The 26506-nt window shown below is 39.0% G+C and overlaps 1 protein-coding gene across 32 annotated transcripts in view; it reads left to right on the plus strand.

Moving 5' to 3' along the window:
• NRXN1 (neurexin 1) overlaps nucleotides 1-26506 on the plus strand; it is a 724516-nt gene that overhangs the window by 619280 nt on the left and 78730 nt on the right. For 20 of the 32 annotated variants that reach the window (XM_030035075.2, XM_030035076.2, XM_030035081.2 and 17 more), the window contains 2 exons: nucleotides 5024-5113; nucleotides 6569-6888. In XM_030035075.2, coding sequence (XP_029890935.1) covers nucleotides 5024-5113; nucleotides 6569-6888 — 410 coding nt within the window. The remainder of the gene's footprint in view (nucleotides 1-5023; nucleotides 5114-6568; nucleotides 6889-26506) is intronic. The other 12 variants (XM_030035093.2, XM_030035095.2, XM_030035119.1 and 9 more) reach the window with 1 other exon arrangement.

Consider the following 26506-nt stretch of genomic DNA (forward strand, 5'->3'; position numbering starts at 1 on the left):
GTTTATTCCAACTTTAATATATATTTGTATACAGAAGTGCATGTGCGCAGTAATAGTAATAGATGATACGAAAGAGGTTTATCGTGGGCCATAACCAAGATTGTGCTTTTGTTTCCTAGCCCGGCCACATGAGATGCTGCATGAACTCTTTGCCCCTGTACCACAGAGCTGCTGTGGCTTCCTCTCCTGCCGTGCAGTTGACTCTTCAGTCAGGTTTCATCCCTAACTGCATCTGGAGGAATGATATGGGTCTCTGCCTTCCTCTTGCAGATGTCAGGGGAGTCATGATTCAGAAATAGCAGTGTCAAGATCGTGATGAGCAAAACTAGGGAGAGAGGGGTTATTTATTAATGGAGATAGACCTTAGTTTCATCTCTTTGTTATTTATTTCCCTAGCAGATCACTGAGACTAACAAGGTGAATTTGTATTCTGTTAAAGGGTTGGTTTGAAAGAAAATATTCTCAGTCTAGGTTGTTCTTCACAGACTCTCGATTTTCAACCTTCTTACTTATTCTCTTTCAAGGATGCTGCTATTTCACATCAATAACTGACACCTTTATTTCAGAGAACAAAATAGAATTACACTCCAGCACTGACAATATAATAAATCAGGAGGTATAAAATACATATTAGTGAAGTTCACATAGTTGGTTTGTCCCAGCTGACCTATAGATATAAAGGTATGATTAAAGTTTTTTTGGACTCCTTCTTCTCAATCTTGCCACAAGATTTAGCTCTGACTCAAAGATTTGACCTTTGCTGCTCCTCTCTGCTTACCTTGATTCTTTGGAATTATTGTTATTCCCTTGAAGCCTTTCTGCCCGTACAGAATTAACACTGTGTTGTGACAAAATATTATCTATTTGGCAGGAGAATGAAGCCATCTAGAATTCAATCAAGTTAGACAATGTCACGGTGCACTTCCTGAGTGAATCATTTCTACCCAGCTTTTTTAATCAAAGAAATCTCAGCCATATAACAAGGAAGAGTCATGCTGGATAGTCACATAGCTCTCTACAATTAAAGTTCAGGCATATCAGTTGTTTTTTATGAATTACAGTTGAAAAGCATGCCTGCCAGAGCACTTAATCTTTCAGATGGGTAACAGAAATAAAATCTCAAAACCACAGGTTTATTTAGAGTATGAAAATATTTATTAACCTTCTTGGAAGTGTTTTTACTGAAGAAGTTCCTTGTGGTTCACCATATTGGTAAAAACAAGCATAAATAAAGGAAGCGTGAAAAATGTGCACTGAATACTCCTGAGAAAAACAAAATGTGATATTTATGTTTTCCCTACGGGGGCTGAGATTACCAGATGAAGTAAATGCACACAGTTTTACTGAATTCAGTGGGGCTATCCAGATTCGTTGTAGCTGAGTATATGACCCACACCAGCTGTTTGGGAAGAAGCAGTTATTGAAAAGATGTGTGGTTTTCACAATGTAATAATACGATGTTTGTTGCTTTTAATGTCGTTTCCATTCTTTTCAGTGCTACATATAATTTGTTTTTCTAAATGTAGTTAAGTTACCTATGTGTCTACTAGTTTCATCATTACTAAAACTATGTGTTCTCCTTGAAGCTAAATCTGGATAAGCTCCACACCATTTCCCCCTAGTCCTTCCATTTATATCATATGCTAGAAGAATTTAAGCTAATGGAATAGTGTCAAATTGAGATGCATTTGACAATGCACTTTTTCTCTGATGAGCGATGGGCTAAGGTAATCAGCAATTATTTTTTTGTGTGACCTTTACAAATCAAATGGTTATTTCCTTGCTTTTCGTTTGTATTTTGCTCCCAGTGGTGCAAGACTGCTGCAGTTAGTATAAAACATAATTTATTGATAGAATCACATTATAATAGGGTGCAATATTCTCAAAAAAACGTACATACTGCATGGACTTTTTAATGAAATAATTCAAAGAAATGTATAAGCTGGCCAAGACCAAATTTATGCTGTTAATTCACAGAGGAGTTTCCACGATCACCATAGAGATGTCCTGGAGCAGCTGCCAAGTAGTGAAAGTGGAGACAGCGATAAACTTTGTCTAAGATAAATCCTGTGTTAGTAATGGAATTACAGCAGAGAGATGCCATAGCGTTAGGGATCCAAACTGGTGACTGCAGAGGGACCTTCTACCAAATGCACCTGATTTACACCCACTGGTTGAATAAACAATATGAAGTTTAACGCCTTGCCAGCATATGCAGTTGTGAACGCTGGTTCATTTTGACACAACTATATGGTGGTTCTGAGGTCGAGGAAGCATTTGTTCATGAAAGGCATCCACTGAGTAACAGCGGGTGAATCTGATGAGTGAATGAGACTTATTTCTATTGCGTTACTAGATTCCTTATCCCCGCAAACCTCTTCTGAACAATTTAGTCTTTTCTTATAAATGACATAGAAGAATCCCACCCGCTGCCTCTTTTTTTTTATTAAACATAGATAACAAACCCATACGCAACAGCAACAGAACCTCATGATTCATTTGTTTTAAGTTAAGGAAACCTTTTGGAAATAGGATGTTCTCTCACTTATTCAGTGAATCAACTGATAATGCCTCAATAAAAACTGTAGAAACATCTTATTGAAAAGCTAAACATAAGTGTTAAAAGTAACTGGCTGTCAGGGAATAGAAATTAACAATTCACTGGGGGGTGTGTGTGTGTGTATATATATATAAAATTTTGTTTTAATTGAAGATACAAATCCAGAACAGAAACATGGAGGATCACACTACTTACCTTTGCTCTCATGTTGATCACATGGCATTTCTCATGTTTTTCCTGTACTTCTCAAATTTTCATTTAGTCGAAGGAAGTTTGTTTTAAGTGAAGGAGCCCAGGATGAAGATCAGTAATTTTAAGGATCATAATAGAAAAAAAAAATAAAAAATTAAGACATTCTGTATTCTCACAACAACACAAGAGTTCTGTTCCAAAGCCTTTTATTCTAAATTTTCCATTTCTTGGAAAGGCAGAAAAGGGAAAGTTTAAGTAAAATATTGTTTTACAGAGAATATTTCTGAAAGTTGAGAATAGAGCAAAATGTACATATGAAAAAAAAAGGGTATATATTTTTATATATATACCCATGCACTTTTTAATATTGGCATGCATATAGAAGTTCACATAGCATATTTGCCCAGAGAAGTTGTGGAACCAACTTCTGTGGTTGTCCAGAGAAGTTGTGGATGCCCCATCATTGCAAGTGTTCAAGGCCAGATTGAACGGGCTTTGAGCAACCTGATCTCATGCAAGTTGTCCTTGCCCATGGCAGGGGGGGTGGACTAGATAATCTTCAAATGTCCCTTTCAACCGAAACCATTTTATGATTTTATATTGGAAAGTGAATAGGAAAAGGACATTCTCTCAAAAGAAAACAGATCAGCTTTGGGCATAGTGAACTATGTCCATGCTAAACCAAATGAGGGAGACATGAAACATGGAAAGCAGCAGTTCATGTCACTGCAGAATAAGTATCTGCATAAAACCGCCGTGGGTGTTGGCACTGAAGCTGTTGCTCTTGCTATTTCTAGGGGCTGTGGTACTGACTCTTCCCTGCAAGCCTGTTATGGCTTGTGAAGCTGATAGTGGAGATAATTGTCTGACAAACTAGAACATTGATTTTCTGAATTTGGATAATACTTTGGTTTGATAATTGGCAGTAGGATCCTTCTAACTCAGGAAAATGTATTTCTGAGCACTACATGGGCTACTGCGTCCTGTACTTACATTTCCACTGCAGATGCAGCACTTGGTTCGTTGGTGGGTTTTGAAGTCAAAGACAGTATGCATGTTTGAGCTAGTAAGACTGACTTTGGATTCGGACCTGAATTAGGAATGACTGCTTTTTACTCATCTGGCTCTTCTTATCTCTCAGGTTCTTTACTAATATGAACCAATACAATGGAAGACAAAGGTATTGTTGGTCTAATATACTACTGCCACAAAAAACCTGTACGTCGAAGGAAGCGTTTAGGTTTTCCGTTCTCCTAAGAAAAGTTTTAAGTAGAAGACATGGTTTTCTGAGGGATCACTCTTATATCACTCAAACAGAGAAACCTATAATTAGAAATAAATATTTAAAGTGATTTGCTAATTATTCCTCGTTGTCTGATATTTTTCTGACTGTACCAGCCTTATTTGATCTCATTGTTTTATTTAAAGAAGTCAAAGATCTCTGCACAGACTGAGAATAGATAGGGTTTGCAAATATGACAAGTTTGTGTTTTGCATTGCCAAGTTCTGGTTAGTTCTTAATTTATGAAACCCCACTACAGATGGCCTCTTGCTAAATTTTAAAGCCCTTCCACATTTCAGAACCAGGCTACCTTTCAGCAAGTCACTTTTGTCAAAGCCTTGGTGTTCCTTCAAGACATTGTCAACGTGTCCTATGAGAATGTAGAAACGGTGAATACCCTGGTCTGTTCTATACCATATATTTGACTCTCTGGAATTTATTTAAATGAAGTGAAGAAGAATGTATTTTTTCTGATTAGGAAATAAGTTACAGCAGGTCTATTACTAGACAGCAGAAGTAAGTGTGCCTTAGCTGGTGATTAAGAGTTGTGGTGTTCTTCTTTAAATGACTAACCTGGAGTGAGAGGTTGGATGTCTTTTGAAAACTTAAACCTGTTTCACCTGAACATGTTTAACTAGTTAATAAGAAACATCAAAAAAGACAAAACCCTGAGGTCAATGATCATTTTTTGTAAAGCCATTCGATGATGTTTAAATTTGTTTTTTGGGTCTGTCTATAACTTAAGTTTAATAACCTAGCTCAAATGCAGATTTCTAATTTTCAATTAACATAGGAATAATTTTGTTTGCTAAAATAAAATAAATGAATGAATGAAAAGTCTGAACCATGAAATGTTCTAGGTAGCACTTTTTAAAATTCCAAATTTCAAAAAATCATGTGGCAACTGTATAGCTCAAGCTTTAAGTATTAACTTTTAACCTTTGACCTTACAGATTTTAACCAATGAAATGTCTCTTTAAACTTTAAAGGAAACAATGATAACGAGCGCCTGGCGATTGCTAGACAGCGAATTCCATATCGACTTGGTCGAGTAGTTGATGAATGGCTACTCGACAAAGGTAAAAAACATTGATTAAAACTTCAAATAAAAAAATAATTTGAACATAACCAAATAGTACTTCATTGTAACACTAATAAACATAAAAAATAAATTTCAGTAAAACTAAATTAAAAACAAATTTAAAAAAGTAAAATATAGCGTAATATTTGCATACCTTGTATAATAATTTCTATACATTTCTAGAAGTACCAGCTGTTTAATAATCTTACCCTGTTAACTTAAGGTTAAAGGGACTGTTAAATATAATCCACTAACTCAATCTATGAAGGTACTCATAGCAAACATTAACCAAAAATTATAAATCATTCATAGATTATATTACATGTTCCAGCATCTAAATTATTAACTAAAAATATATGTAGTCATGATATCTTCATTTATGGTCCTGAAAAAAATTTGTTTAAACTGTAGGTATCTTAAATAGTGGGCAATATGAATTGCCAATCAAAATGAAGTCCCTTTAACGTTTGCAACCTTCTAAGGGGATTTTGGAACAAACACTAATTAAAACAGAACTTAAAGTTGTGTGCATGCTTTTTGTGAGCAGAAACCAATCTGCTAAAGTGACTATTCTATTTACTGAGAGTGGTACTGTTGCTGAGGATTTCTCTGTTTAATGGAAATGTGCCATGATTTCTCCATCGGTATGTGTATCATTTCGGAAGCCGCTTTTACATCTAAAATCTTTTATTTTAATTGATAGCCTTGCTGAAAGCCAATCAGACATCTATTTTTGAATCTGCCTCTGAGATACTCAGTATGAACCATGTGTTTCTTTTCAGTGTGTATGTTGAAGGAAAATAAACATTTAAATACAAAAAGGAAACATTTAATTAAAAATGTAAATATTTTATCCACTTACGAGATATTTTATCCACTCATAGAGATATGACAGATTACTGCATAACAGATTCTTTAAAATTCACTTGACCTAGTGACTTGTTGGCATATATATAAACTCTCTCTGTGTGTATATACATATTTGTATATGTCTATACATACGTAAACTCACATGTACGTACTTAAAGCTATAGGCCCTATGCTGTATTGCGTGGGAAAAACTTTGAAATGTTGGCAGACTTGAAGAAAAAGTAATCTTAAGGAATTAGAAACCTGGCATTCTTGACACACACCAAAAAGCTTAACACTGTTTTCAGGTAAAAGGGAGAGGGGTATCATTTTGTAGTACCGAACACATTTGCAAACATATTTGATTGGCCTTTTAGCAAAAAAAAAAATAATCCCCAAACATCGTAAATTAAGAAAAATGCAAATGCTCTCAAAATTTATGCATTTCATAGACACCTCATTAAAAAGCAATGAATTATGAGTCAAATCCTTTTCTTATAGTTTATTGCTCTCATTATTCACCCCATGACAATCTGTTATCACTCTTGTAGAGTATAGTGTTCGCAGTCAACATTTTTGCATGTATATAATATTATCTTCACAGGGCGTCAGCTCACAATCTTCAATAGCCAAGCAACCATAAAAATTGGAGGCAAGGAACGTGGCCACCCTTTCCAAGGCCAGCTCTCTGGTCTTTACTACAATGGCTTGAAAGTTCTGAATATGGCAGCAGAAAATGATGCCAACATCGTGATAGAAGGAAATGTGAGACTTGTTGGTGAAGTGCCTTCCTCTATGACAACTGAGTCCACAGCCACAGCGATGCAGTCTGAGATGTCCACGTCAGTCATGGAAACAACCACCACTTTGGCCACGAGCACCGCTAGAAGAGGAAAGACCCCAACAAAAGAACCTATTGGTCAGGTTAGTCGGCTTCCTCGCTTTTTGCAAATATTTTCCCATCTTTCAGTGTGGCTTCCTATATCGCGTTCACTCTGCAGATGAAACTGTTCCTGTCGAAGAAATGCATGAATTACAGATAAATATTCTGTACCGTACGTGGCTCATGGATGCGATGGTGATCAGCATTTAGAGGGAAAGTAAGGACTTGGCTGTTCTTCTAAATTAGGCAAACTTACCAGTTCAGATTTTTCTTGTGCTGAATTTTATTGCCCTGTCATCCTTCTTCAGAGCGGTGCATATTTTTAAATACTCTTTCTTCCTTTGATGGCTTAGATTGATTATTTTCAGTGTAGGAATGCAGGTTGAATGAATGGAATTAGAGATAATGAAATGAAGTGGTGACTTTATCCATGAGTCAGAGAAAAGAGACCCAGTTTGAAGAGGGAACAGGAAGGAGGTGTGAAGACAAAAAGTTGGAAGAGGCTGGAAAAGAGGGAATTAGCACTTTCTCTAGTCCCACGACTGATCATCTTCTTGGGCAGAATTCCTCGTAAGAGGCAGTGGCAGCAGAGGGAATTAAGAGAACTCTGCACCCTGGGAGACCCAGGCTCCAAGTCAGAGGCTGTTGTTTACTGTTTGTTGAGGTTATTTGCATCTCATGAATTTAATGATATATTTAGTAGCTTTCAGGTTTTGTCTGTATAATATGTGGGGGAATTTAATTATCGGGAAAAAGAGGGGGAAAAACAGGTGAGTGAATTAAGTACCCTCATGTTGTGGGTACCCTAAGTAACAGCATTCAGAATTTGTGCTTTAAAAATCTACAACTTACCAGGACGTTACTGTGGCAGGGAAGATTCTTTTATATTTATTCTGTCTTAATAAATCCCCTCAAACAAAAAAAAGGTACACTGTTAAAAGTTTTTCCCATGTTCACTTGGTTCACATGCTTGCTCGTGTGCCCACTGTGCCATCAAGCCATGACAGCTACGCTCTGAAATCCAGAAGTAGGACAAGGGGCAAAGAAAGCATCACGAACCGTAGGGAGGACCAGGAGCACGACATGATGAATGAGGTTAATTTTCCCAAGAATGAAGGAGAACGTGCTCATTAGGCTGGGAGGCTGAGGTCAAGTTGCCTGTTTTCTGTGTAAAACCTCAACTCACAGTTTGAATTTGATCGGGGCATCAAACTCAACACTTCAGCTTTTCTGTCTGTAGTATTTTTTTACACTTTATACTATGGACTGAAAACTACAGTGACGTTAAAGTACAAATTGCTATTTTATAAACTGAAGCAGAACATTTAAGCTAAAAGTGAGCTTTTAAAAAAACATTTTTACTTGTATTTTCAAACACAGGTTTTATGCATTTTCCTTGTTTATGTAAAGTGCATAAGAATCCAAAGGAAAGAAAAAAAAGAAAAAGTGGGGAGGGCAACTAAAACCCAACTACAGATACATGGAACCAGCTGCCTCCAAAAAGCAGCATCCATCGTAGACTGTAGGTTGCAGTTCTTTTAATGATTATTGTAGTAAGATACAGTGTTTTTATTAAATAGGCAATAAATTTTCTTTGTTATTAATTCTGTTTTAAGCAGTATCTCCCACTTCATTACCCAACTAGGCTGATCTCAGTATTTTGCAGCAATGAAACGTAAGACTTCATCAAAATTACCCAGAGGAAGATCTGTATCTAAAAGTGCAGGACATCCTCACAGCGTGGAAGAATTTGGGCCTAATTAACGCTAATAAATTAAAATTAAACTAAGTTAAACTGTTCTAACAGTTCCCAGCATGCTTTTGGCCTCTGCCACTCTCTCGGGTAACTCCCAGGCACAATTTGGGAGGAAGAACATCCCAGGGACCATTCCCAGCTGGCACCTTGCCTGATCTGTGGGCGATGGGAGTTTACCGGTATAGTTGCTTTGCCAGTTGGCCTCAGCTTCCAGGCATATTCCCCAGTATGATCGACACACTTGTTTGGATGTTTAGCCACTAAGATTGTACTTTTTGAGGTGTTCCAATGTCATATTTGGGGAAGAAGAAGGTTTCTTAAGCTAACAAGTCTGGTGAGGTGTAATTTTTTCTGAAGAGAGAAAACAGACAATTAGGCAAAACGATCTTCCAAAGAGCTTCTGTTTCTAGGCTGTGGTGCCCAAAATAAGGTGTGCCCCTTACCGACTTGATCAGAGCAGCTACGCATTTTTTTTAGAGCACCTTTTTTAGAGCAGAGTGACCTCAGTGCAACTGTGCCATTCCCTCATCCCCTCCTGGCTGAAGCAGCTACACCAAAATACGGTCAGCACTTGCTCTTTGATGTCCCACCATCACGAGCTTCAAGCAGGGTCCAGGAGCACCCAGAGGTGCGCAGCATCTCGCCAAAGCACGTTCTGAGGGTGAAGGTTTCGATCACCCTCTCTCACCTATTAGCCTGGCTGGTGCGAGTACTTGATGCAGCCCATTTGAAACTCTATCTAAGAGCCCGAAATCAACTTTTCTGAGGAAAGCGTTCAATGTTAATGTCATTACAGCACATGGCATCCTGAGTGTATAACTGAGCCCTTCTTGCCATCAGTAATACACAGTGGCTTACTTCAGCTATGTCTAAACATCTTGCCTGGTAGGATCTGTGTTGTCATTACGACTATACGCTTAATTAGTCAGGGTCTGTTCTAGAATGCAGTTTGCAATCAGACCTGTGATTTGATTTAAAGAGATTGATAACATCCCAAAGTCAAAGCTGAAATTTGTCTGCAGGATGCTATGTTATTCGTGTAACAAACTCAGACCTAGGAAGCTACTGAATCAAATTAAGGCCACAATTTCTTCTCTTCATTAATTCCTGTTTTCTTATTCTACCTGCATGTAATAATTTCTGTGCTAGTGACCCACAGGTCTCCCACGGGTCTGTCCTGCAGGGTGCTGAGTAATCACTTTCCATCTTGATGTCACTGGGAGATGAAGGCACTGACCATCTCATGGAAAATCTGCTTTTAATTTCTGCATTCCCTTTCATTTTTGTCCTTTACATTTTTTCTGATTTTTATTTATATATAACCTCTGCAAGAGTGTCAACTACATTGACATACTGTAATGCACAAGAAGAAAAGTTACCTTTCTAGCATTAATTAGGTTAGTGAAGAAAATATGCAGCTGAACAGCAATTGCTAATGAAAAAGCCTTACATTACTGCAAACCAGTGCATGTCTGAAATAGAATAGAAGCAAATGATCTAATCAGTCAGAGATTGTTTGCTCCATTTGCAGAGGTATTGAATTCAATTAAAGATTACAATACTTAAAGAAGATCATTTAAATCTCTATTTATAGGAAGCGTTCTTTCAAAAAACCTACCATGTTAGTGCTTAAATTGATGGAGTGTGTGCTTCTCAGCAGATATCTAACTAATGCAATATATGATACAAGATAGACATGATACTTCCAGAAAGTTTGTGGAATACTGTCGTGCATGATTTTAGACAAATGAGGTCTTAGTGCTTCTGAAAAAAAAAATGCTTTTCGTTAGTGACTCTGCTCTAAATGAAGGTTTTCCCTACTTGGAGGTTGTGTCATATTTTAACAATGGATGTTTTGGTGATGACAGACATCTTAATTATTATACTTGTAAATGTAGATTTTTCAAAGGGGAGAAAGGTACTCAAATCCTATGGAATGTCAATGGTAGGTGAATGCCTCGTTTTCCTTAGCGCCTTAAAAATCGCTCCCCCCCACCCCCGCTTTGATTCTAATGGCACCTAGAGCTGTCGGCCTTCATGCAAAGCACTGCATAAACACTTAGGAAGTGACAGCCCCTGCCTCAAATAGCTTACAGAATAAACAAAAGGTATCAGATAAGGAGGGGGGGAAGAGGAAATTAGGAGGTGGGAGGAAGAGGGAAATAAAGAAAGCATTGTGCTGTTTCCATGTTAACAAGCAACGTGCGGATTTGCAGCCATCGTGGGAGGGATAGTTTACTACCTGGTTTTTGATCCAAGCTCTTCAGATAGCAGCCCCCCAGCTACAGCTCTCCTGTAGGATCACCGCATAGCTTACGGGAGACTCTGGGACAGGCAATTTAAGGACTGGGCTGCCCAGTTTGTCCCAGTTGGGCAGTTGGTGCAAAATTGGCACCAGTTGGGTGGTTGATGAGAGGCTTCCTCTACTTTGCTTCTCATTTTGCCATTGACACTTGGGGGAACCCATGGCCACCGGCGCGGGAGCTGAGGATTGCGGGAGAGGTCCTTTGCTCCCTCCGCACTGGACGGGAGGAGGCTCAAAATTTTGCATACCTTTATGAGCATGAAAAGGAATCCTCAACCTTAAGTGTTATAAGAAAAGGACTTCTGTTAAGTGAAAATATGCAGCTATGTGTTGCTAACTCTTGGTGAGCCATAAGTATGCACTGGGACTCAGAAATCATGAATTTAGTCTAAGAATATCATTCTCTTTATGAAGTTATTCAGCAATATGATACAGTTAAGTTCTTCTTTTTCTTTTTTATTTTTGACACTTTCTAAAAGTCTTATTTGCAAGTTTTTGTATTCAATCATGAAGGCAATAAACTTCTCTTAAAATTGAAAATAAAGGAGATTGTTTATATATATATATATATATGTATAACTCCAGAAGCCAGAATGTTAAGCAAAACATCAAGTACTGCAAGGCTTGCAATAAAAATTGCAAGAGTTGGCAGAAGCAGAAAGGCTTCAAAAGGACTTTGAGTATGGCTTTTGCTTGAATTAGGATAGCACAATCAGGCCTTTAGTATCTCTTTGTCATGGCTTTGTGGATCTGTATTAACTGGAAATCATAAATGAAGTGATAGTAAATCAAGAAGAATACGCTCATTTCTCATCCATTTCTAAGGATTTGATTATGACAGCCCATCCACAGAGCAGCCTCTGCTCTCATGTGTTGGAAACCATTTCTGAAAGTTGTGTGCTGAATAGCTTTTTTTATTTTTCATAAGGGATTCTGGCAGTCCTCTTTGTTCTCATCAGAGTGGGCTCTTATCAATAATACTAAGCCACTTAACCAGCAATTGCAATATACTGTAAGGTGATTGCATGTTTTGGAACAATAGGCACTGATTTTTGGTCAAGCAGAATTAAATTGACTTCATATTAAATTGATGAGCTGAAATTTGGTCAGTTGCCTTGGAGGGCATACATCAGGTGAAGGGTATGTTTCTTTACGTGTATTGAAGCAGCAGATTTAGATGGTATTCATTGTAGCAGGGACAATGACAGGCTTGGCTCAGTGTCTTCACCTGTGAAACAGAAACAAGCATTTGAAAAAGATAGGGGTGTTTTCCATGGAAAGAGTTCAATTTTAAGAATGGTAGTTGAGTACATAATCTTTACACAGGACAGTAAACATGAATATATTTTATGGAGATACATTAATCATTAAATCAAGGTAGTTAATAGGAAGAAGAGGATTTCCACCCATCTCAGTTTAAAATTATCCACTGTATGGTTTGCAATGCCTGTTCTTATACAAAGGGGTTGGGTTCCTTCCGTGCCTCTGCGCTGCTGCCGCTTTTTCCTCTGGATTTTCACACCAACCAGTCCACAGTTCATCAGCCCCAGTAAGCAAAGCTCTTCCCAGGGGTCTGGTAAATCACAAAGATTTGACTCAACAGATGCTCACTAGTGTAAAGTGAATCCCATAGCTTCCAGCACCACAGTGCTCGGCGCCCATATAAGCTCGCTAGATGACAGAAACTGGGGAATTCAAGTGTTAAGGATAAATCTCATTTGCAGTAGGATCTCTATGCAAATATGGTAGTTGTGGAAGTGCTTATGTTTTGATTGCAGGTAGATGGAAAAATAGCTAGGTGCATGAAACCTGTGCCCCTTTTTTTGCCTTTTTTTTTTTTTTTTTTTTCTAAATATCATACTATGCATTTTTAGTTTCTTCTGGTGATCTTTGATAATTTGATTAATTATTTTAAAACATAATTGTTTGTTAATACTGACACTTAAGTAAGATCTCTAAAAAATTGAAACAGGATACAGCGAACACTAAAATTCTCTACCTATGTTTTAATATTTGCTACCTGATCACATCTGACTTTCCCATTCTCCTACAAAGTATTTGCTTATTGAATACTGGTTCTTCAGTTGGAGTACTGAAATTATATAAATAGGGTGGCTTTAGAAAAGCAGCATTCAGCACGCTCGCATGTTGGGTTGGTTCATTGGTTTGTTGGTTTCAAGTATGACTTATGTGATTGCATGGTTGTCTGTCTGTCCTCCTTAATAAATACTGAATCCCTTGACCAATTCAGTCAAATCTGTTTTTGGCATAAAGATTTCAAGGACATTAAGCTCCCAGAGAAGCCAAATTGCGTGAGTTCTCGTGCCCATCCTGTTCTTCTGCTGCATATTGTAGGGCCATGTTTTGCCCTGGTTTGTGTTTAAAAAGCAAAGATTAAAAAGAAAAACAAAGTGAATGTGTGTTTGGGATGAGGTATTCAAAAGTTCCCTCAAACTCATTAATGTTTCTGTATTACTTCAATGTTTTTGAAAATCTTATCCTAAGACACCTGTATATATATATATATAGATACTATAACAGTGTCCTTAATGTGTAAGTTAGCTACTTGAGAAATACAAGCTTTTGTGCATGTAGCCTTGCCATTGAAGTCCTAAATAATAGCGATTGTCGTTAGCTTTATAGTCTACCGAGAATTTTGCCTCTGAAACCAGAGCTTTGTGTCAAGCTCAGAGGATAAGACTCGCTGTTAGTTGTTGTTAGCGTTCGTTAGAGAGGAAGGGTTCATAAAGGCAGTTTGTAGCACAGTGGGCCACCAAAGGTAAATCTTAACCAGTTGCTTGGGAAACTACAGGCATAAAAATGCCTGGACCTGATCAACAGTGATACTTCACATCTACAGCGCTCTACAGTCCAGAGAAGACCGACTTCTGCGTGGGCTGCTTTGTCTTTAGCTTTGCTGTGGATTACCTTCAAGAGGCACCACCTGGGTGGGATAGGTTTCCAGCCCCTTAAGAAGGAAGCCAAACCATGCAATTTCCATTAAGCCAGTGGGGTCTCTCTAAAACCTTGAGCACTGCTTTGAAAATCCCCCCTACAGTGTGTACGCACAGGGGAAAAAAAAAAAGTTTGTAAATTAAATGACAACATTGTTAGTATCCAAAGAACGTCAAGACACTTGTCTAAATTGTTGATTAATTGGTTGCAAATCAAAGTTTCTTTTTAAGTTCAATTGGGGAAAAATGGATCTGAGGCCACTTGCAGCTTCGATTTTGTTGTTCTCTCCTGTCCAAATGACCAAGCTCATTTATTACAAAGTTTGCTTTATTGTGTGGGTTTTTTTAACCCGGATTAGTTTATCCAGTCTCAAATTCTGAGTCATTACAATTTTTAAATATGGTGAAATTTAGTTTTCAAGTAGAGCAAACGTAATCTTGATACCAGCATTTTTCCCTAGCACACTGCTTTTCTTTTTTCTTGGGAAAAGTTGCTCATATCACGTTAGCACTGTAATATTTCTAAAATGGTATCTAATGGCTGCTAAGCAAAGTCACACCCAAACTGAGCCAGTGATTTGTTCTTGGAGAAATATTTCCCTCTTATTCACTGGCTCTTTCTTCCACCCACTTTCTTAGGAAGGGTCCTCTCATATGAAGCGGTGCTTGGTTCTGTCTCATACCCTGTATCCGTCCGCCGTTCCCCCTCACTGCCTCCCAGCACACTAACCCAACATCATTGTATCAGGATTATACGGAAATTGGATTGTTTCACCCAGGTGGAACGAGAGGTTGTTGCAGAGTTGGTGACCCGTAACCGTACAGTCACGTAGCTGTTAGGCACTTTTCTGCATTTGGGATGGCTGAAAAGGCCTGGGTGTGACAGTCACTGCTGATTTTCAGCAGCCTGGCAGCGTAGAAATCCTGGCATTGTGTCCGAGAGCTGCTGTTCTCCTGTGAAAAGACAGCGAGAGCCGTTCAGTCCTCTTAACATTCACGGGAGCTGTGGTAAGCCTGAAGATCTCGTTCACCGTTTCCTTCGGTGAATTTCTACGGCTGAAGTACTGTGTGTTTTACACACTTGGCTCACACAATTTCCTTTCAGGAAGCACGAAATAATACATTCTATTTTTTTACATTTATGCACGATTCCTCAGAGCTGAGGGAAGGGAAGGCAGATTGACTTGGGTGTGACTCTCCTCCCCCAGACGTGGGAACCCAAAGCAGGTACCCACCTCTGAGAAAGCACACCTTAAATGTGTTGCTACGCTGCCAGACCTCCCCTGGCATACAGCAGCAAATTATCAGTCCTGCTGCTGCTGTGGCAAACGATGATTGCAATAGGTTCCATGCTATAGGTACCTGATTGGCGCTCAGGTTAATTACTGCAGGTTGCAGTGTTCGGTGTGCTTTTACGTATGGCTGGCAAGGGCTGGCAAGGACCCATCTACAGCAGTAGGTTGTTTGATGTTTTGTTGAACATCAAACGTGTATCAAAACTTTTCAAAATGTAGGTGGTACAACCATATTATATACTGGAGGTTTGCTCTAAACATGACGGTGACAGTAGCGTGTGACGCCTTTCTGCTCACTTACTGTTATTAAGACCAAAGCTTCATTCACAGGCATATCTGTTTCATAGACTGCAGATCACTTCCTTTAATGAATAATTCTTGGGACTATGTTCAGTTAATAAGCTAGTATAGAAGGTTTATTCAAAAACCATTTGCTTCCCTCCCCCCCCCCCCGCCCCGCCCCATGGGTAGTACCAACATCCTATGTCTGTCTTGAATAAATCAATAATCATTTAATGATTTATTTAATTTAATCTGTTAGCTAAAGTTGTCTTTATGTATTTGGTTCCACTTGGTATTCAGCAATCGATCTGAATAGCTGGCACTTATGTTTTGTATATATACGGGCATTGCTTCAGACTTAGATGCTTTCTAACAGCTATGTCTCCATGCTCTTTACCTAGAAGATTTGCAATTCTGTTACAAATAATTTTGCATGCAGGCAGTGTATTATTTCTTTGTGTAGTTTTCCTTTCATTTAACTGCTCTCTGTTGAAATGTCCCTTTTTTGCAGTATGGTTTTGCAAGCATATATATATACACACTTAACAAAAGCCAGATTACGTTATTAGATTGGAATTTCTTTAATGCAAAGGTGAACAGTAAAGTCTCTGAAGTGACTTAAGGAAGAAACCTGTGAGACTTGCCAGTTTCTCCCAAGAGGGAACATGAATGATGGGCAGGGACATCTTCACTGAGGAAGAGAAGAACTGGATCTAACTATACAACTCTCTCTTAGAAGAGCATAGAAACATGGACTGAGAAATAGGAACCATTTCCTTAAAATTCACTCTGGAGGGTAAGACAATATATTGACCAATTAAACAGAAATCAAAGACCTAGGTTTGTATTCTGACCTGGGGGAAATGATACCGTCTTCTTCCAGTGCATCTCCATTAATAAATTGAGTACTTCCCTGCTGTGAGATGACAATGGGGTGAGGATGAAATCCATTAATGGCTTTGATGTGCTCAGATAGATTGTTAGGGATTATGTCTGTATCTAGAAATGCAGAAGTGGAAGTTCCAGGTTTTAGGAGAACATGTAGCAGGTAAATTAGAAGTAGTTCTGGAAAGAACAGAAATTACGTGGGAGGAAGGCCGTGTGAAGAGATTGCATGGTACCCTCAGATCCAGGAAGACAACAAAGAAAAAAGGCTTACATGGGGAACAAAACATTTGAAGGTATAATGTACTATATTATCTCGCTACATCTTTTAATCTAGCCACATACTAAATGTTTGGGATTTTGTGGGTGGATTCTGCCAAGAAGAAAGACTGAAGTGGTTGACAGGGTTTTTGAAATGCCCATCAGCTTGCACAAGGTTTTGCTCAGCCCCCAGCATCACACTATAAATATAGAGAACACATTTATTCTGACATTTTCGTGCTTTAAAAGAAAGGATGAGGTCAGAATAAATGTCCTTAGACATATCTTAAATGATATTTGCATACTGTTTTCAGGTTTTTAAAGCAGGGCATTAGTATCTGTGCTGAGTAGATGCTGTGATAATGCTGGGAACAGCAAGAGTGAGATTCTGATGTCCATGAAGCCATAGGTGACTCCACTGACTAATAGATTCAAGAGTTGATCATTTGCTTTTCTCTTCCTATCCAGATTCTCTTGTGACTTTCGCAAATGTGCTGGCGTTAATAAGTATAAAGCCCTAAGGGAATATTCCCCCTTCCTTCTGTCCCTTTCTGGTCATATCTTGGGAAAACGAGTGTAGATCCAGCCTCCATGTTTCACAAGGCCACAAATTCACTAAAATTAAGTGTCTGGGAGTTTTACCAAATGCTTTAGGGAGATCCATCTAGACTGAATGTGTTCAGTAAAGCTGATAACTCCTTACATTAATACTAAGACTTAGTTGTTTAATTCCAGGCTCCCAGAGGTATGGAATACGACAGTCTGAATACATTTACTGTAGGTGTGATGGACTTGCTAATTAACTGATTTAATCCATACTGAAGCATTATCAATACCTTTGTATATCATGCCACAGTGTAGGATAGCAGTGGTAGCTAGATGTGTGTTGCCTTCTAAAAATTACAAGTATTTGCATATGTATTTGAGTGTATAAACATAATTTTTTAGTTACATTTTTGTGGTGTTGTCCAACTGCAACTAGGATAGCATAAACACTTAAAATATTTTCCTGGTAATGTCATTGACGTTAACATTTCCTCTCCCTGAGGTAGATGCTGGTAGCTTGAATCACCATGTGCAGGAATAGTCTAAGAAATAATATTTTTCTGGAATAATCCAAACAGCCATATTACAATTAAATGAGAGATAAAGGCAGTTGGCGCATTTTCTTTATGAAATGGCAGTCACAGTTGAAACTGTATGCACAAGTGGCAGGAGAGGAAGGGTCAGGATGTGATTATTGTTTTCCTCAATGAAATGATTGACGGAAGAATCATTTAGGATTACCCAAAATAGTTTTTCTGTTTTGATCAGCAACAGAACAAGAACAAAAGAAAAGAAAATCTTTTGTTCAAATCTACTTCTCTTTGAAATTTTTTTTTTTTATTCTTTATGGTTAAGTTCAGGCAATTCTGAAAAAAAAAAATTCAAAATGAAAACTCAAACAAGACCAGTGTTTAAAAAATGTTTTGAGTGTATTATATTCATCTAATTAGACATAAATCTGTAAATGGCTGAGATCAGCCCAGTGTTTTCAATCAACTGTCTGAAAAGCTTTACAAATCTGTTGTGGCAGTGCCTCCTCTGTAATTGTAACTGACCTTAGCATTTAAACTTTTGTAATAGTTTTTGTCACGCTACGAGTCCCCACCGAAATAGAGACCGTTATCTATTTTTTCAGTGTTGTACAGGTAAGCCTTTAGAGGTAAGCCTCTAAAGAAATCCCTACAATGTGGGGCAAAACACTTAATTTAATATCTTCATATATTAAAAATAGCTATCAGCTTGCTTACCCTGTGAATATATTAAAGTGCTTTGTTTTTTCCATAAGAGGGAGTTAACAGATGTCTGCCATGATAATTCCACCATATGGCGATTTCATTTTCTTTCTAGTGCAATATTAAAATGATAATGATGAACACTGAGTAACATTGTTAATCTGAGTAGGTGGAAGTTTCACCAACGTTTAAGAAGCAACAAGGGGTGATTTTAACTTGGCATTGAACTTCACAAGAGGTATATTGTGGTTTTCCCTCTTTAGTCCTGGGTTGATGGTAAAATGAGCTAGATCACCTAACAAGATTTCACCACCTCTGAATTGCGGGATGTTTCTAGTGGTGAGGACAATAGCCCTGTCCAAGGGATGCTCATGGGGTAAATACTCTGTTTTCTGATAACAGTGAGCAGGAGAGCTAACGCATTGCCTCCATGTTTCTTTCACATTATTTCTATTTATCAACAGTTACTATAGATCTCTCACCATCAAAGCGTACCATTTGTCTTATGTAAAGTTTATCCCTCTATGTTGGCGATATATGAAAAGTCTCGGATTTGTCAGATGAGAAGCCTGAGCTGTGAACTGTTGAAGGTTAGAAGGGTATTCTAGGAAGATATTAGCTTCTGCTTGCCATATTCCTATGCTCCTCCCAAGGCATCTGCTATTAACCATTATGAGGAAAGAATACCAGGCTAGATGAACGTTTGAACTGACCAGGTCTGGCCATTTTTATAACATGGTGTGGCTTCTTTTTTGTTGTTGTTTTCTGCTTTTCTGAACATAGATGCTCAAATTTCAATTAACGGTTAGGTTTTAAGCACACAGTTTCCCCAGAATTATTTGCAAACTTTGCTCATACTGATCAGCTGACTAGCAAAACAAACAAATGGCAGGTTTTCCTTTTGGCAAAGCAAGTTCGTCAGTAAGAAACTGTACCCATATGACCTAGGTAGTGGAGCCAAGGGGAAAAAAAAAATCGAGAAATATTAAAGAAACTGTATTCAGGTATTTCAGTCAGGTAACAAGGAGGGTCTGTATGCCCATGAAAGAAAATAGGAAGTTAGAGTAAAACTCTCAGTTGGCATTCCCTTACCTCCTCTTTGGTCAAAGAAAAGAAAAATGCAGTGGCATGGGTGAGAGTCACAGCGTGAGCATCATTTTATATACCAATGCTATAACGGTAAGATAGAGCTGTAATGCTGCATTATCTGAGTATTGGCTGTAGTAGCTGAAATTGCTTTATTTTTTTTCAGTAGTGTAAAAGGAAATTTTATAAAATTTATTGCCGATGAACAAGGTATACGAGATTTTTCAGATGATACCTTTGGGCCTGAGTACGCAGAAGAATTCCTATTCAAGATAGCATTTAAATATATGTGTTTTCTTTAAACATGTGCTTAAGTAAATGCTGGAATTGGATGGGATTTAAACACGTGCTTTTCAAGTCTTTTCTTGAATGACCAACCAAATTAGAAATAACGCTGCCCATTCTGGTGCCATCTTAGCCTAGGACTGAACTAAAGGTAAAACCTGAATCAGTTCTCATTCATTCTCTACAGAAGGAGGAGCTCTGTTTTCTTTCATTTTTCTAATTAAATTGTGACATGAGGTGTGATTCTGATATCTGAGCCAGTGTTTTGTAAAAAAAAATCTGAAATTAGTGAATTGTTTTATTTCTGTCCAGGTTGGGTGTCTGTGAATTACATTCTACAAAACCTTGCCCACAGGTGATAGGGCATGTAAAGTGCAATCTGATTTGCTCATTTTAAATAGCTCATTAATGCCAACATTCTCTTAATTGTGGTTCTTTCTGACCAGCAGAGCATTTACTAGTGATCTGCAGAAAAGATGGCTCATTACTTTCTCAGCTCTGCTCCATTTTTTCCACTTGCTGTACCACACTACTGATGGTTAAAAAATACATGAAAAACTGACAGAATGTTCTCCTACATACTCTGCTGCCGTATTTGCCACAAAAGCCTGTATTTAACTTCCTGTGGGAGAGAAGCGATCTGCGGGATCTTGAATAGAAGGTGTTTAAGGGCTGCGAGGCCCTTTTTTATAAAGATGATGTTTGGACAATGAAGACATTTTGAGAAGTTAGATAGGATAAATTAATCTTCTTGGAATATCCCATAGTTATAACAGTCCTGGTGAAGCTGAAGAAGTTACGGGGTGCTAGCCCATAAAACATGAATACACCCAACCATGAATAAAAGCATAGCTCAGACCTGCCAATATTATGGCATATTATGGTATAATATAAATTTTGGTATAATTTTCCCCAGTACAAGCTTCCATGACTCTCTCCAAGTTCCTAGCTCTGACTTTGAAGAAGAGCTGGGATAAATGTGGCTGATTCTGCTACTTATGTCAGTCCTTTCTGCCAAGGCTGCCAGCAAAGCTCTCGTTTAATGCTGGAAGCGGTGGGTTTTTCACTTGCACTCTGGGAACTGGAGTGAAAACACCCATTGAAAGCACACAGGGTAACAAGCAGACATTGCACAGAATAACTTGCAGCCACTATTGACCAAAAGGAAATTGTAACTCATGAGCTAGAGAGGATGAACTTCTGTTGCAAATTCCCTGGGCTGTGCTGGCAAGTTCCTTAGTATTGTCAGAGCTCCCACATTTTTGTTTCTTTGAGAGGAAGTGTTTCTCAAAGAAGGACAAAAAGCCATTAGTGCAATTGAAAGCAGCCAAATAGCTAATTCTTAAAATTTTGTTTTAATTACAAATGAATATGCTCTGAGAGTTGGATCAGAAATGTGTATTATCCTGGCACCAGAAACGGACAGAAATTAAAGGGTAACAGATCCTTGACTTTGGCTAAATAAACAAAACTGTTTAATGAATGCTTCATACATCGAGCCAAATTCTCAGTCGCAGTGGTACACCTCTGTTGACTTCAGTTATGGGCATCAGTGTAGCTGAGAGGAGAATGTAAATCACAAAATTGTTTCTACGCCCTACCTCGGAGCAGCCTGTGTTTTCAGAAGACATTCGTCACTCTCTTTATAAATAAATTTGCAACAAGCCAACTCATGAGTTTGAAGCATAAAAGAGGGAAGCTAAAAGTTAAGGGTGACAGCACCAAAGGTTAGGGAGACAGTTTTGACTGGAAGAGCAAGAAAAGCTTGAAACAAAGGCACATGTGTGGATTTAACATACTCCACCGCCATCACCAAGACTGACAAAGCTGTGCAAGAAAAAAGAAAGCAGGTGCTATTGAGCTGAGAATTTCAAATGAACAATGTGCAAAGAGGCAGCAAACGACCTGGGTTTGCAGTCAGTCCCCTCAACCACAAACTACTCAGCTAGGCACCAATATTGTGTGCTATGGCATATGCAAATGATCAAAGATTTAGGTCCAAAGTTAATGTTAATTTATGCAAGACAAATTAAGAGCAATAGATTTGTAGTGGGATAAGACTCTCTTTCCCCTGAATATCATCCTGTCATTTCAGGCAGCGCGTTTAATTTGCTGACCAATTTTCTGATTCAAATATTGCCAGTCCTTGAACGTTGCCCGAAGTCACGCGGGACTCAGCACGGTTGCCTACACAGAGGCGTCAAGTGCCATTTCAGATGCCCGGGGTTATGTGACACTTGCCCAGGGGTTGCAGATGTGACACGGGGCTTGCGGGAGCCCTGTGCCCTTCTGGAGGGGGGGTGAGGGGCAGCCGGAGCTCCCTGGGGCGTCAAAGGTGGGCACGCTGCTGCAGAGCCGTGCCCTAACCATTAAAGGAGCTTTTGTGGCAACCAGAGGATCCTCCCTCCAAATTTTCTAATGTTCTTTTGCTCAAAATAGGATCATGCTCCTACCAAAGTAATGGCAATAATACTAATATTTGACTTTTAACACATCCTTTCCAATCAGCGTGCCTCTGTGGCTTTTGCGAAGGAGATTGGATTGCTCCGCTTATTTTGCAGAGACACAGAAGCCCAAGTGACTTGTTCAAAATCAGCAATCAGCAGAGACAGGGCATGGGAGAGCTCAGGTCTCCTGAGGCCACCTTTGTAGTTAAAAGCTGTATTTGACACAGACGAGTTTCACCGTATAAAATAAGTCAGTAAATGGTTACAGATTTACAACACACACAACCCTGAACTGCATTAATCAGGTTTGTCATGTTTTTTTTAAATCATATAGCTGAACGTAAGAAACTATTTCAGGTTAAGCTGCAGTCCTCATTTTCAAACAAACAGGTTTTTTTCCTTCTCTTATGGGGCGGGGGGGGGGGGAGGTAATTGTATTTTGTATGGTGATAGGGGATTTGTGCTGGCTTCAACCAGCTGCTCAAATCAGCGGTAACAGTCACTGGCCTCCCCCACCACCATCGAATAAAGAGCTGCTGCTGAGTCTATTTCTCAAGCTTAAGCCAAATTGCTTTGAAGGCTTGTGAAATTCAATTTGCAAGAGAATGGAGGATCCTTTCTGTGTAATTTCAAAGTGGGGAAAATAATAATTGCTTTTACTTCATTCAGAGGATCCGCATAGGTAAAGCGGCAGCATCCTTTGGGCCCCGAGATGTTGACCCTGCGCCTGGCTGCCAGCGATGCTGGACCCTGCATTTTTTTGCCACAGCCTTTCCCTTTGTTGGCTGAAAGGCCGGTGTGTCGTCGTTCTATCTGCTTAAGGCAGTGCTTTGTATCTCGCCAAATTACATGGAAAAAGGGTTTCATTACGATAACTCTCTCTTTAATTGACTGCATTTGTATTTGTCTCTTCAGCATGGAAGATAATCCTGTGTATGGATAGTCAGGCTTGATCTCAGATTTATAAGGTGTTTAGATTTGTTCTGTTCAGTAGAGAACGCGTAAGTATTAGCGGATTTTTTTACAAGTCTCCTGTTAGGAGCCATCCTTGATCCTATGGCTGCCTTGTCTGCCGGTAATCTTTTTCCGTGCCTGAAGAGCTGACAAAAGCATCTGGGCCTCCCTGGCAGTAATTAGGGCGAGCTAACTGCCTGCTGTGCTGAAAAGCAGCTCTGAGATTTGAGGAAATGCAAGTGCAAAATGCAAACTGGCTGGCATGCCAATACCTTGTTTCCTTTAGACAAAGGAACCGCTGCATTCAGTTGCATTTAACTGAGACCGTTATCTTGTTGGGGTTTTTTTTAACTGAAAAGTTCTGCTAAACTCCGGTGTTATCTTGAGAGCTCCAAGCTCAGAGTAAGGTGGGGGTTTTTTTTCCTCTGTTGCACAGCTGTAAATCTAGAATTGCCTTCACAAATTAATCAAAAGCCTTCAGTTTTCAAACACTGCATTTTAAAAAGCTAATGGAGGAACCTTCCTCTATCCAAAAACTTTATTAAGACTTACAACAGCAATTCCTTAGTCAATCTCTTGATGTCAAGTCATTAGGTACTAAGTATTTATGCAGTTTCCTCCAAAGTGAAACTTAAACATACATAAACCTGTAGGTGGAAAAAAGATAACCTCAGGCTGCAATCTAGTAATTTTGTGTCCAGGAAGCCTACCTTCTTTAAAAGAGATTGAACAGGAACATGAGAAGGGACTGCTTATAACATATATTTTACTAATACTCCCAGCAGCCTCTGTGCACTTGTGCTCTCAGGTTTGAGCAGCTTCGCTTACCCCAGGATGATTTGCAAGCTGAGGGTGTGAGTGAGTGGCGGGTTGTGAATGACCACATCCTCAGCAAAAAGTTGGGGGAGCAGCAGCTAGGTCTGGCAATTTATCTACTTGGATATGGATTTCTTTTTTTTTTTTTTCCTATAGGAAGAGAATAATGATGTAATTTGTGAGCAAAATCCTGCCTGGCTCCTGTGCAGGCTAGGTAAATTAGGCCAAAGTAGCCTGTTCCTTTTCTCTAGTGGACTTTTGCAGAGGCTGGATGCAGTTTGTGATCTTTTCTTTGGACACTGACTAGCGTGTGAAGATGCCCTAAGATCCTGCTTTGTCTACGAGACCCTCTCTGTGACAGATGTTTGTTACTCTTGACATTCCTTTCTTTGATATTCATTACAGTGCCTATAAGGGCTCTGTTCTACTCCTAAAAGCTAAAGCAGCATCTTGTGATTTAAATGGTCAGAAATACAAATTTGGCAGTATAAAAGAACAGATTTTGTGTTCTGTAAATCACCTGAAGACTTTTCTTTAAGTCTTCATCTTACTCTATGGCTTCCTGATTATCACATCCCCTTCTTGCATCACTTCTCCTGTTGTAGCATCATCATGCTCCAACACTTCTTCTTTCTCTACGGGAAGTAGCATCCCCTCCCTCATCGTAAGGGGTACAGTATCAGTGCTCCACCATAGACAGGCTGACAGCAGGTGCTGTTAAGTCCCGCAGTTATTTTTCTTTCTCTCTTTGGAGGTAATTATCAACAAATCTTGAGGTTGGTGAGGTTTTTTGGGTTTTGGGTGGGTTTTGGGTTTTTTTTAAGATTATAAATGTATTTGCCACAGCACTGCACCTTTGCTGTCACTTATGCTCAGTTCCACCACGGTGTGCCCTGAATCTGTTTTGTGATACATGACACAATTATATCTCAGGGAAATTTGCTCTTCCTTTCCCTATGTTGTATGATTAATTTATATGCAGTCAGTCCATGCTTGGAATGAAATAAGTTTTTCATCTTTCTGCCTTTCTTTACATTTTTGTGCTCAGTGGTTTTTCGAGAGGGAGTTTTCCACAAAGCTGTTTTGGAATTCATTTTCACTGAGAAGCTTAGTTAAATAATTGAAACAGCCAAAAAAATGGCTTAAAAAAGGGCAAAATGTATTTTCTTGTTTTGCTTCATGAACAGCTGAGTTTGAATACAGATGCAGACACTAAAGTAAATTAGATTATCTCAGTTCAGTATTCTGCACCACAGTTCCAATCCCCATCATTGTCCCAATCCCCATATCTATAAGATGGAAAGATTAAGTAATAATGAAGACATGTCACTGCACCTGCTTTCACTGTATCAAGCTACATACAGTAAATCCACCCATAGTTTCATTTTTCCCCCTCTGGCATTATCTGTTGTTCACAGCTCCCAGCTGAGGGCCTGATCTAGATCTCCAAAGACTGTAAAACCACATTTCTAATCATTGCCTGTTCATATTTGCCTACAGATTTTGAAAACAAGCTGCTTTTAAAGGTCTGTCTACATAAAGTAAACTAAGCATTTGAGTTGATGCGTAGCTTCATTTGTTAGAAGACCATTTAACCAGAACACTGGTTAAATGGTGAACATCTGGCACATAAGGTGGTTTAGTGGCTACAACATTGCGACTGGCACGGGCACGTTTTCAAAGGCTGGCGTGGAAAAGGTTCACCAAAATAAGGTTTTTCAGGTACGTGTGTAGACTCTGAGCCCACAGGAGCCACCCCACGACGGCAGAGAAAGCTTGCATCATACCCCGTGCACGGGAAGGCGGTGCGTTTGCTCAGCAGCTTCTGGACTTGCCTGTTACCTCCGTTGCCCTTCCAGCTCAGCGTGGCAGTTAGCTCCTGCTGGCACAGCTCTGAGTCCCCGAATCACTTCTCAGGATAATGCAGACGAGATGAACATACGGTGGGTGATGTGATAACAGAGGAAATAAACCCATGAAAGGGCTGCGAGTCCAGAAATAAGGATCAAAATCTGATCCGTTGCGTTGCTATGCTCCTTGAATAAATTACAGCCACGTCAAAGCTGTGTTTTGTTTTGGCACTGACATGGCCTTTGATTTGCAGTCTTTCTCTATTCCAACTTATTTCTTTTTTCCTCTCTAAATTGTTCTCCTCCTCTATCAATCAGCACTGTTTATGCAAGAATTGTGCAATTTTTTTAAAATTTTTTTTCTGCTTCACTAGTACATACTGTGACGATGTTCCCCTTTACTGTCCTCCAGCTTCTTTCTTCTTTTTTTTTTTTAATGTCAGATGGCCCCTTGCTGTTAAGGTCATGTTTCATCAGCCTCGCTGGAGAGTCTGAGTTCCATGGCAGCTATATAATTGACTTGGTATCATCTCACTGAAAGGTCACAGTGTGCTTTGGAGGGTGCTTTTCCCTTGTCTTAGTAGTATTTTGGATAGGTAATGATGTTTCATGCAATTCCAGACTCTCGGTTTGAATTTACGGTTTTTCTTTTTCTCTAAGTGGAAAATAGATTTCATATTAAGCATAACTTATTGTACTCAACAG

This window comes from Aquila chrysaetos, chromosome 13, assembly GCF_900496995.4.
Source record: "Aquila chrysaetos chrysaetos chromosome 13, bAquChr1.4, whole genome shotgun sequence".
NCBI lineage: Eukaryota > Metazoa > Chordata > Aves > Accipitriformes > Accipitridae > Aquila > Aquila chrysaetos.